Source organism: Argopecten irradians, chromosome 1, assembly GCF_041381155.1.
Source record: "Argopecten irradians isolate NY chromosome 1, Ai_NY, whole genome shotgun sequence".
Lineage (NCBI taxonomy): Eukaryota > Metazoa > Mollusca > Bivalvia > Pectinida > Pectinidae > Argopecten > Argopecten irradians.
Genome location: NC_091134.1, coordinates 55,030,493 through 55,043,409, shown reverse-complemented (window position 1 = coordinate 55,043,409; position 12,917 = coordinate 55,030,493). Strand labels below are relative to the sequence as shown.

The window sequence follows — 12,917 nt, the reverse complement described above, 5'->3', positions numbered from 1 at the left end:
GTTTAACCGGAACAAGGACATAATAAGTTCCACCAATCAATCAATAGCCAACCACCTATTCGAAAACCGCCACTCCCCCTTTTGTACTTGAACATCTGTATATGTAACCGGGTTGCGAACTGGATCTTAGCAATTAAAACTCAGGGACAACCGGGTCGGGTTCACTGGTATTTATTCGCCATAAATATTGTACTGCCTGCATGTGGGTTCAGTTGGTCCATATACAACAATGGATGTACGTACATGTATCTGCTTATTGATATAGATATAGATAGATAGACATGTAGATAGAACCCTGAAACATATAAATAAAAGTACATTAGGATTGCTACCATAACTAACATACAATACTTAACGTGTACACTAGACAAGTTATCCCTATCGAAATATCACAGTTATATAGATACAAATACATAAGTAAAACTTTATAATTTCCTATCAGTAAAGGTTGTAACCATTACCTTACAACCATGCATTAGCATGATAGATAAAAAGAAATATTTACTCTATACTCTATAAATATACATAAAGAGTACAATATACACAAGGGGAGGTAATCCGCTTGTCAGGTAACAAGGGGAAGTAACCCACTTGTTACGAACAAGGGGAAATAATCCACTTGCACACTTAACACCATTAAAACTAGTACAATATGGAAAATAGATATTATTCCAATATACACATAAATATACCAATTACAGTGGGTTACATATTATAGCAAATTCAATAATATCTTACTTTATCAGATTAATATACAAAGCATTTCTAACTATAATGTGTATGTTGCTTACCTCAACTATGGGTAAAGGGTTGCTTATGCTTATAATGTATACAGCACAATAGCAGACATCTACATGATTCCACTGAAAGATTTATAAATAAATCAATCAGTAACAAGTATAAAACCATACACAATTACTTTTAAAACACATACACAAATTACACAGTTACTAAATTCATACTGGATTTAGAGATATAACAAATTTAAGTTACAATCTATTTCGAATTCCACTCTATACAAAATGTATACACTTACTCAATAATTAATTGAATAAATCTACATTTCTTAATTACCATACTTTAGATACCAAAATAATATGTAAAAAGATAATATAAAAAGTATTAGACTTACATTTGGGTTTGTAGCTTATTGGCGCGTATCATGATATATATCTCCAAAAAGGGGAGATGTTGCTCCTTCCCCAGATCTCAAGCTACTGTCTAATTTTTGGACAAAGACTTTCCCTCCAAAAATATATTAACCAATAAAACAACAGGTCAGATAGGTCAGGTCAAGGTCAAACACTGGACTTTACTCTACATGCACACAGGACATGGACAGTACATTTAATAGTGGACATTCACAAAGACAAGTCACATGACCATACATACTTCATACATACACAGGTAAAATCTATTTATAGCTCACCAGGCAGAGTGAGTGAGCTCACTCTACATATATACATTACTTGTATATCACAGAGCACTTACCACACTCTGTGATACATAATTCAGTGAGACATCAACATTACATTGACCTGAAAGAAATTACTTTAAAACAAATGAAATTAAAACAATATACAACCCATGTATCAATATACAATACAATCAAATTAATAAAATACCAATTAACTAATTAATAGTGGAATAGTCCACTTGGCCACATACACCTCCTTCTTTAGAAAAACGTCCTCGTTTTTATCCATTTTCCTCTGTAGATTCTTGTTTTGCTCCTGTAATGACGCATAGCAATGCATCAGCCACTCTGTCAGATGCTGTGTCGAATGTGCCATCCCGCGCTAATGTTCGTATAAAGTTGGCACGGGTCAACCAATCGGGCTCAGACTTTATAATACTTTTCTGTGACATAACAAATTCTCCCGTCCTTTGCCAAGTGGGAGGTTGTCTGTCGCGATTTGACCTCCTGGCTGGAACTGGGGACTCCACTGCCCCATTTGCCTCACTCTCGGATTCAGACTCTGCAGCGTCCTGACCATCCGTGATGCCGATCCTGGAATCATGATCCTCATCTTGGGCTTCCTGGTCACTTTCCGTTGTTTCATCAACAGAAGGCTCTGGTGAGGACCATTCCCTCTGCGCCTCCAGTTCTGTATTCACAGCAACCACCATGTCATCTTCAGACTCGCTGTCAGCGTTCTGGATTTCTGGTTGTTTTCTTGGAGGGCAATTCCGTCTTGGCATCTTTCTAGGCAGTGGTTTTGGTGCACTCGGCTCCTCTGTTATTCGAGGCGGAAGGGAACCAATAGGTAACAGGAGATTTCTATGAAGAGTCCTGATCCGGCCTTCTCCATTCTCCTGTTGAACCTCATATACAGGTATATCCTGGTTGGGTTGCGTGAGGACAATATAAACCTCGTCCTCCCAACGGTTTGCAATCTTATGCTTTCCATCCCATGCTACCCGTTTCACCAGTACCCGGTTCACCTTCCTGTATTACCGCACCTCTTGCCTTTCTGTCATAGTACTTTTTCTGTTTTTCTTGGGATTTCTGTGTATGTTCAGAGGCTATCCTGTAAGCTTCCCTTAACCGTTCCCGAAGATTTCTTCCGTAGTCAGATACTGACTGAGATTGTTGGTTAGTGTCCACCCCGAAGGCCAGGTCGATTGGTAGTCTCGGTTCCCTCCCAAACATCAGAAAGAATGGAGACTGGTTGGTAGTTTCGTGACGAGTACAATTGTAGGAATGTACTATGGGTCCGACAAACTTCCTCCAATTGGCTTTCTCCTTGTTATTGAGGGTTCCAAGCATATAAAAAAGAGTTCGGTTAAAACGTTCACATTGGCCGTTACCCATTGGGTGATATGGGGTGGTCCTTGACTTATCGATTCCTGTGAGTTGGCAGAGCTCATGAATCAGCTTTCCTTCAAAGTTTGCCCCTTGATCACTGTGGATCCGTTTCGGCATTCCATAGTGTATGATAAAATCATTGAAGATAGCATCCGCTGTTGTCTTTGCCGTCATGTTCTTGGTTGGTATTGCTTGGGCGTACTTGGTGAAATGGTCCGTTATAACCAAAATGTGCTGGTACCCTCCCTTGGATGTCTCTAGAGTAGTGAAGTCAACACAGACCAGCTCCAGCGGTTGAGTGGTCTTGATGTTCACTAGAGGGGCCACTTGTTTGGTATGTGCTTTCCTTTTGATGCACCGATGACAATTACTGACATATTCCTCTATTTCCTGATACATGTTGGGCCAATAGAACCTGTCTCTCACTAAGGAGATGGTCCGGTCTCTAGCAGGGTGTCCCATGGTATCATGAAGCCCTTGTAATACCTCCATCTTCAGCTTTTTGGGGATAACCAGCTTATATGACGGTCCATCATCGCCAACCACCTCCTTATAAAGCATCCCTTCTCTCATCTTCAGTTTCCCGAAGGTCTTGTAAAGAGCGGCTTCTGCTTTCGGGACATCTTTCCATCTGGGTTTTACTCCCGCTTCAACATGAGGGATCCATGAACTGAGGACTGGGTCCTCTAACTGTATGATCCTCAGCTCTGTCGTTGACATCTTAGCGAAACTCATGGATGGTACATCCTTTTCTTCATCAGGGTCTGGTGTTGTGTGTGACAAACATAGACTCTCCACGTAGGGATTAGGCTGCATGACTCCACAAATGGCCCTCACAGTGTCCGTTGATATGGTCTGTGGTAGTCGAGAGAGACCGTCTGCATCTGCATTGCTGACCCCTGGTCGATATACTATATTGAAGTTGTATGAAGAGAGGGCCGCTACCCATCTATGCCCTGTGGCATCGAGTTTCGCCGTTGTTAATATGTACGTTAATGGATTGTTGTCTGTCATCACTGTGAAGTTCTGTCCATATAGGTAGTCGTGAAACTTCTCGCAAAGTGCCCATTTAAGAGCCAGAAACTCTAGCTTGTGTGCCGGATAGTTCCTCTCAGATTTACTCAAACCCCTGCTGGCGTATGCGATAACCCGTTTTCTTCCTTCCTGTTCCTGATAAAGGACAGCTCCTAGGCCTTTAAGGGAAGCATCAGTATGTACTTCGAAAGGCTTCTTAAAGTCCGGGTATCCGAGAATGGGCGGAGAAATCAATGCATCCTTGAGTGCTGTGAAGGCATCCTCTTGCTCAACTTCCCATTTCCATTCTCGGGGTGGCAATGCCTTCAATTTCCCTTTACCATTCGTCTTCCTAGGTGTAGGCATTAAATCGGTCAGGGGTCGGGCTATCTTGGAAAAATCCTTTATAAATTTCCGGTAATATCCTATGAATCCGAGAAACTGCCTCACTTCCTCTGGAGTACTAGGGCGTGGCCATGTCTTTACCTTCTCCACTTTGTCGGGGTCCGGCTCTACTCCATCTGCTGAGACAATATGTCCGACATACTTGACCCTCGGCATGAAGAAAGCACATTTCTTCGGAGAAAGCTTCAAGTTTGACTCCCGAATCCGCTGCAGTACTTTCTCCACCCTCAGTAGATGTTCCTCGTAAGTGTCGGAAAAGATGATAAAGTCATCCAGATAAATGAAACAATACGTTAAATGAAGGTCTCCCAGGCATTCTTCCATAAGGCGCTGATACGTCGCTGGTGCGTTAGCCAGTCCAAAGGGCAGTCGGTTAAATTCATAAAACCCAAGCGCTCCAACGGTAAATGCTGTTCTCGCCTTATGATCCTCATCTATTTCCAACTGGTGGTATCCGGACTTCATATCAAGCACGGTGAAGTATTTATTTCCAGCTAATGAGTCCAGGATATCTTCAATTCTTGGAAGTGCGTAGGCGTCCTTTATGGTTCTCTGGTTCAATTGTCTGTAGTCTACACACATCCTAAGCTTCCCATCTTTCTTGCGGCATAGGACTACATTGGACGTCCATGGTGAGTGGGATTTCCGTATAATACCTGCTGCTAACAGCTGCTGAAGATGACTGCGAACCTCATCAATCATGGATGGTGGTATCCTTCGGTGTCGCTGTCTGAAAGGTATACCATCCGTTACCTCTATCCGGTGTTTGACTAGCCGGGAATGGCCAATATCCAGATCATCTTTAGAAAAGACGTCATCAAACTTACAGATGAGATCCTTCCCCTTCATCAACTGCTCCGCTGTTAGGTCCTCTGTGCTAATACCAACTGGTATGTCCTCTAGATATCTCAAGTCCCTATGTTCTTCTGACGTGGTCTGGATCGTCTCTACGGTCACTGGTTGCAGCTCACATAGTAACGCCTTGGGAGATATGGTCACTGTTCGAGTACTGACGTTGGATATCTGTACCGGTATAAGTCCTTTGGCGTCTCGATTGTATGGCACGAGGGTGGGTGTGATGTCCAAGTCCTCAGTAATAACCGCTTCTGGTGTAGGTTGTAGTATAGCGCAGACCGGCAAGTAAGGGAGCTTCTTGTCCATAAAACCCTGTATGGTTATCGTGGTGTTAGGCATGACTGTGATGCGCTTGGACTCTGCAGACCTCACAAGTGCTAGCCGGTTACTGTGACGCTCTAGCTGTCTATCCCTCAGAAGCATGCAACGGAACGCTAAGTACCAAGGAGTCCTAAGACTAGCTGTCTGAAGAAATCTTTGTCCCTTCGTTTCAAGGAGTTCCTCCATGATAATGTTCAGAATGTTAGTGCCCAATAATATGGGTACTGACGAGTTGTATCCGCTATCGGGTACCACTAGGAACAAACATCGATAGTCATTGTTGTGGCATCCTGTGACAGATGGGGATGATGTTAGCTTCGATGTAGCCATAATAAGGCAAGGCCTCTCCATCCGCACACTCCACGTGTAGGACATCTTTCAATGACTGTATAGGCTGGTCCTTAAAATTTGTCTCGTAAAAACTGTGGCTCAATGTTGACACTGTAGATCCTGTGTCCAAAAGGGCTCTTGTTTCCACTCCTTCCACTAATAATGTCGTCTCATTGGGTTGTCCCACAAGACCTTCTGTGTCCCCAGAAGTTCCACTGGCCGGGCTACTTTTACAAACACCTACAGCTTGCCCGAACCTGCAGGTGCGTTGAAGTTTAAAGGTTTCCGTTGGTGATCCAATCGGACACGACAATTAAGTTTCAGGTGACCCACCTGTCCACATCTCCAGCATGTCCTTTCCTCTCGTCGCTGAGTAGGTGGCTGGTCTGTCCTCTTACTCTTCCCCGTTTCCCTTCCATCCTTTTTGTCTTGCCAGGCTCTCACCTTGGACACTTCAGTGCTGAGCTGATTGATCATTGCCTTTAACTCTTGCATCTCAGATGAAGCATGTTCCGGGGTATCTGCAGATGTACTGGCCATCTTGGATACAGCTTTCTTGGAGGTAGCCTCCGGTTCCATTTCTTCCTTCTCTACTTTACGTACCGCTGCCCTCAGCTCATCAAAATCCTGAATGCTGTCATACTTGTGGGCTGTAAGTAGTCTTAGTGGCTTCCTGAGACCCTTCCAAAATATCCTCCTTAACAGCATATTGGCCTTTGATGGTAAGATGTACTCCCCTTCTCGTATGGCCTTGGTGAATAGCTTCTCCAGTCTGCATCCCCATCTCGTAGCATCTTCATCATCTCTCTGATGCGCTGTATATACCTCCTGCATAAGGTCGTCTCCTTGCTCATCTGCCTTATATATGCCATCCAGCTTATCCAAAACCTCTGCCAATGTGGCCTCATATCCCACAGTCATAGCCACCTGTCCTGCCTCACCCTTTAACGATCTCCTTACAGCCTGGAGGATAGTGGGGCGCGAGTGCTGTTGATCCCTTAAGTACCCATCTACCTCATACCGCCACTGTTCATATGTGGTATCCGCCTTACCTTTCTCCCCGGAGAACGTAGACAGCCTAGGCATCTGTTGGTGAACTGTTATAGTCTGAGTAGGCTTCTGTATGGGTTCCACCCGAGGCTGACTAGACTGTTGCTGGTTCGCCGATTCCATTTTGCTCCTTGCAAATTCGAACATCCACCGTTCCAGGTCAGCAGGCGACTCAAACTTGGGCTTCACTCCTAATTTGGAGAAGGCATCTAACAGTGCTGCTCCCTCATCACTCGACTCCATCTCTTGCTGTTGCTGTTCCTCCACCGCTCCATTCTCGGAATCCGACATCTTTAGTAAATTTGAGGGGTATCGAAGGACAAATGCCAATAATAGAGGTATAATATAAAACAATACAGAATGAACCCCAGTCATGCGCACTGAAAATCAAAGTCTGAATAGCTCAAAAATGCTGCGCGCAATGACAGAAGTGGCTGGAATATAAGCAAATGTAAACAATTTCCACCAAAATAAACATTCGTGTAACAAGGCAGTGAAATAAATATGTGTCTAACACCTGCAACGAAGATGAAATAAAGGAAGACAACTCAGCACATACATATCAAGTGATAGAATAACATGCATATACCTGTATTACCTAACCTGCAAAAGAACACGAAGTACAAACACAGAACACTGAACATGTAACACCACAACACCTGTTACCTCACGCATAACACATACATGTAATGTACACGGGACTGTGTCTCTGTTGTAGTCAGGTGTTGTCAGGAAAAACCTATAAATCCTATCCAAAAGACGTTCCCAAAAAAACAAGTACCACTATAATTTATAGCAAAAGAAAAATAACAAAAAAATAATTTAGCGAAGGAAGTATCACTTACTGTCTGCCAACAAACCCGAAGTCTAATTGACAACAAAAAAAGTTCAAATTGGTCAAGTGTAATCAAAATGAAATTAGAAAAAAAAAGGTATTTCATCAAAGTTTACATGATATATAAATGACTAGTAGCAAAAAATCAAATTGACCAAAGAATTATCAAATAAATATGTAAATCAATATTAAAGAATAAATTTCCTATTAAAATGTTCAATCACAGCTGGTTAACTTTATAATAAATGCTCTTTTCACAAATCAGGCACTTCTGGATCCTCCAACTGAATCACATGTAATTATAATGTATATGCATAAGGATACATGTGAACTGAAAGTTCGGGGGTCAAGGTCACATCAGCAATCATGGTTAATCAACAGAGTAATTCTTTACAAAGTTCCATGGTCACCTCACTGCGGTGGTCTATCATTACAGTAATAATGTAAAGTTCAGTCTTGATCAACATCACCTACCGTATGCTGTATCACAAAGCGAGTGGACATCATCCGGCATCGGGTTCACCTCCATATAGAATTCAAGGTATATTCCAAATAGAATATATGTATGTCCAACACACTAACTATATATCCAAACACTGGACTATATAGGCACTGCACAATTCACATCAACTTTGCCATCAGGAATATATGGTAACTTGAAAACTCCAACTGAATTCCTCTCATGTTCCATGCAGGTCCCTACATGGGCGCCAATTTGTAACCGGGTTGCGAACTGGATCTTAGCAATTAAAACTCAGGGACAACCGGGTCGGGTTCACTGGTATTTATTCACCATAAATATTGTACTGCCTGCATGTGGGTTCAGTTGGTCCATATACAACAATGGATGTACGTACATGTATCTGCTTATTGATATAGATATAGATAGATAGACATGTAGATAGAACCCTGAAACATATAAATAAAAGTACATTAGGATCGCTACCATAACTAACATACAATACTCAACGTGTACACTAGACAAGTTATCCCTATCGAAATATCACAGTTATATAGATACAAATACATAAGTAAAACTTTATAATTTCCTATCAGTAAAGGTAGTAACCATTACCTTACAACCATGCATTAGCATGATAGATAAAAAGAAATATTTACCCTATACATTATAAATATACATAAAGAGTACAATATACACAAGGGGAGGTAATCCGCTTGTCAGGTAACAAGGGGAAGTAACCCACTTGTTACGAACAAGGGGAAATAATCCACTTGCACACTTAACACCATTAAAACTAGTACAATATGGAAAATAGATATTATTCCAATATACACATAAATATACCAATTACAGTGGGTTACATATTATAGCAAATTCAATAATATCTTACTTTATCAGATTAATATACAAAGCATTTCTAACTATAATGTGTATGTTGCTTACCTCAACTATGGGTAAAGGGTTGCTTATGCTTATAATGTATACAGCACAATAGCAGACATCTACATGATTCCACTGAAAGATTTATAAATAAATCAATCAGTAACAAGTATAAAACCATACACAATTACTTTTAAAACACATACACAAATTACACAGTTACTAAATTCATACTGGATTTAGAGATATAACAAATTTAAGTTACAATCTATTTCGAATTCCACTCTATACAAAATGTATACACTTACTCAATAATTAATTGAATAAATCTACATTTCTTAATTACCATACTTTAGATACCAAAATAATATGTAAAAAGATAATATAAAAAGTATTAGACTTACATTTGGGTTTGTAGCTTATTGGCGCGTATCATGATATATATCTCCAAAAAGGGGAGATGTTGCTCCTTCCCCAGATCTCAAGCTACTGTCTAATTTTTGGACAAAGACTTTCCCTCCAAAAATATATTAACCAATAAAACAACAGGTCAGATAGGTCAGGTCAAGGTCAAACACTGGACTTTACTCTACATGCACACAGGACATGGACAGTACATTTAATAGTGGACATTCACAAAGACAAGTCACATGACCATACATACTTCATACATACACAGGTAAAATCTATTTATAGCTCACCAGGCAGAGTGAGTGAGCTCACTCTACATATATACATTACTTGTATATCACAGAGCACTTACCACACTCTGTGATACATAATTCAGTGAGACATCACATTACATTGACCTGAAAGAAATTACTTTAAAACAAATGAAATTAAAACAATATACAACCCATGTATCAATATACAATACAATCAAATTAATAAAATACCAATTAACTAATTAATAGTGGAATAGTCCACTTGGCCACATTCATATCATATTTCAATCTATGTGATGATGTTCTAATCTTCGTTAGAGCTTTTCTATATTTTTCAATATTTACAGTATCGAGATAACTCTTATATCCAAATTCATTTGTAAACAATAAATAACATCTTGCCCTTGGCGAATCTACCAGCTCACTATGCCAGTTTTGTATAAAAAATATCTTTAACTCTAGTTTGGAATAATTCTAAAAATACCTTTTCGTTTCCAACTTGTTGTTGTAACCAAACATAACCAAAACCATACGTACATAATAATTGTTTTACTAATTTTGCCCAGTTAATTATTCTATATGATTCAGTTTGTTGATAAAGTTCATCATAGACTGACTTCACCAATACATTTTTCTTATGATGGACAATCTGTAGCCAATATTTAATTATCTTAAAATATCTCTTGAGTTTTAGTGGCAAACATCCTAATTCTTCGTAAATAAAGTTGTTCTGTGTCGAAGTTTTCACTCCATTTATCTCTTACAAAACCTTAAATGAACCTTTTCTACTGCCAACCCAGAGTGAAAACCCCACACTTCACACCCATAACTCATCACGGGACATACTAATTTTTCAAATAAATTATATGCATGTTTAGGTGAAAGGTTAATAAAGTTTTGTAATTGTTTTTCCATCTGAAAAAGTGATTTCTTTCCTATATATTAAGTTGAGTACATATAAAACATATTGTAATCAAAATAATTATTATTTCGTACTTCATAAAAAAGCTCTAACTGCAATATTATTGCTCAAAAGACAGATAATGATGCAGTCTTTGCTGTGACGTGGTGCAGGCCTATTACTATTAGTAAAGCAAAGTTTTGAAAAATACTACACATTTTTGCTATCATCGTCGAAAACCCACGAGTCACCGCTCTCACCACTCTATGTTTGTCGGAAACCCACGAGTCATCGCTCTCACCACTCTATGTTTGTCGGAAACCCACGAGTCATCGCTCTCACCACTCTATGTTTGTCGGAAACCCACGAGTCACCGCTCTCACCACTCTATGTTTGTCGGAAACCCACGAGTCACCGCTCTCACCACTCTATGTTTGTCGGAAACCCACGAGTCATCGCCCTTCCCCCATGCTTCACCACTCTATGTCGAAAACCCACGAGTCATCGCTCTCACCACTCTATGTTTGTCGTAAACCCACGAGTCACCGCTCTCACCACTCTATGTTTGTCGGAAACCCACGAGTCACCCGCTCTCACCACTCTATGTTTGTCGGGAAACCCACGAGTCACCGCTCTCACCACTCTATGTTTGTCGGAAACCCACGAGTCACCGCTCTCACCACTCTATGTTTGTCGGAAACCCACGAGTCATCGCTCTCACCACTCTATGTTTGTCGGAAACCCACGAGTCATCGCTCTCACCACTCTATGTTTGTCGGAAACCCACGAGTCACCGCTCTCACCACTCTATGTTTGTCGGAAACCCACGAGTCACCGCTCTCACCACTCTATGTTTGTCGGAAACCCACGAGTCATCGCTCTCACCACTCTATGTTTGTCGTAAACCCACGAGTCATCGCTCTCACCACTCTATGTTTGTCGGAAACCCACGAGTCACCGCTCTCACCACTCTATGTTTGTCGGAAACCCACGAGTCACCGCTCTCACCACTCTATGTTTGTCGGAAACCCACGAGTCACCGCTCTCACCACTCTATGTTTGTCGGAAACCCACGAGTCACCGCTCTCACCACTCTATGTTTGTCGGAAACCCACGAGTCACCGCTCTCACCACTCTATGTTTGTCGGAAACCCACGAGTCATCGCTCTCACCGCTCTATGTTTGTCGGAAACCCACGAGTCATCGCTCTCACCACTCTATGTTTGTCGGAAACCCACGACTCACCGCTCTCACCACTCTATGTTTGTCGGAAACCCACGAGTCACCGCTCTCACCACTCTATGTTTGTCGGAAACCCACGAGTCACCGCTCTCACCACTCACTATGTTTGTCGGAAACCCACGAGTCATCGCTCTCACCACTCTATGTTTGTCGGAAACCCACGAGTCATCGCTCTCACCGCTCTATGTTTGTCGGAAACCCACGAGTCACCGCTCTCACCACTCTATGTTTGTCGGAAACCCGCGAGTCACCGCTCTGTTGTTATGTTTTTTGTACGTATGTTGTTGAGCCCGATTAACATCTCTTACCTACTAGACAACGCATACAAGAGGTCTGATTTTCAAAGGAAAAATGTGCAAGAATTTTACAAATTGTGAATATATTATGGGAAAATATATATGTATCAGTGGCGTAGGAAGATGAAACGTAATGGGGGGGGGGGGGGGGCAAAGGTCCTCAATATTTCGTAACAACCACCCCCCCCCCCCCCCCGGGGCCCCGCACCCATAGGAGGTAATTGATATACTTTTTTCATATATCATTACATATAATCCTTGTACATTTCTATAAACAGTGGTGTCGCTAACAGGAAATTAATGAATACGCAAATACATGTAAAGGGTATCCCTGGGAAATATTATGATAAAGAACGACTGAGATGAGTAAGATGATTTGATGATTTTGCGATCGCCGAAGGCGCGAGATTTTTATGTTTGGGGGGTCCGGGAGTCTCCCCCGGAAAATAATTTTACGATTTAGAATGGCAGAGATGAGTTTTACGGCGCATTTTATTGAATTTGCGAGGGCCGAAGGCGCGGGATTTTGGTGTTTCGAGTGTTCGGGGGGTCTCCCCCGGGGGAAAAATTAAGATTTAGAATGGCTGAGATGAGTTTTATGATGTATTTGATGAATTTGTGAGTACCGAAGGCGTGAGATTTTGTTGTTTTGGGGGTCCTGGGGGTCCCCCCCCCCCCCCCCCCCCCGAGAAAAAATATTACGATTTTGAATGGCTGAGATGAGATTTACAATGTATTTTGCTGATTTTAAAGCGTTTTTAACACGGTAATTTTTCGATTCAAAGTTACCTGCATTTAGAAATGATAATTATGAGTTCGTCATATCATTATGCAACCCTGCTCGATCTGAAC

At 41.4% G+C, this 12,917-nt stretch overlaps 1 protein-coding gene and 1 long non-coding RNA gene across 2 annotated transcripts; one reads left to right on the top strand and one right to left on the bottom strand.

Moving 5' to 3' along the window:
* Nucleotides 1-155: 155 nt before the first annotated feature.
* Nucleotides 156-8,233, bottom strand: LOC138333888 (uncharacterized). Its single transcript, XR_011210044.1, has 2 exons — nt 8,094-8,233; nt 156-863 (listed from the first exon to the last, which is right to left on the bottom strand). It is a non-coding gene; the product is annotated as an uncharacterized lncRNA (long non-coding RNA).
* Nucleotides 8,234-10,875: 2,642 nt separating this feature from the next.
* Nucleotides 10,876-12,057, top strand: LOC138333739 (uncharacterized). The gene has a single exon (XM_069282340.1). The coding sequence runs from the start codon at nt 10,876-10,878 to the stop codon at nt 12,055-12,057; it is 1,182 nt and encodes a 393-aa protein (XP_069138441.1).
* The last annotated feature ends 860 nt before the right edge of the window (nt 12,058-12,917 follow it).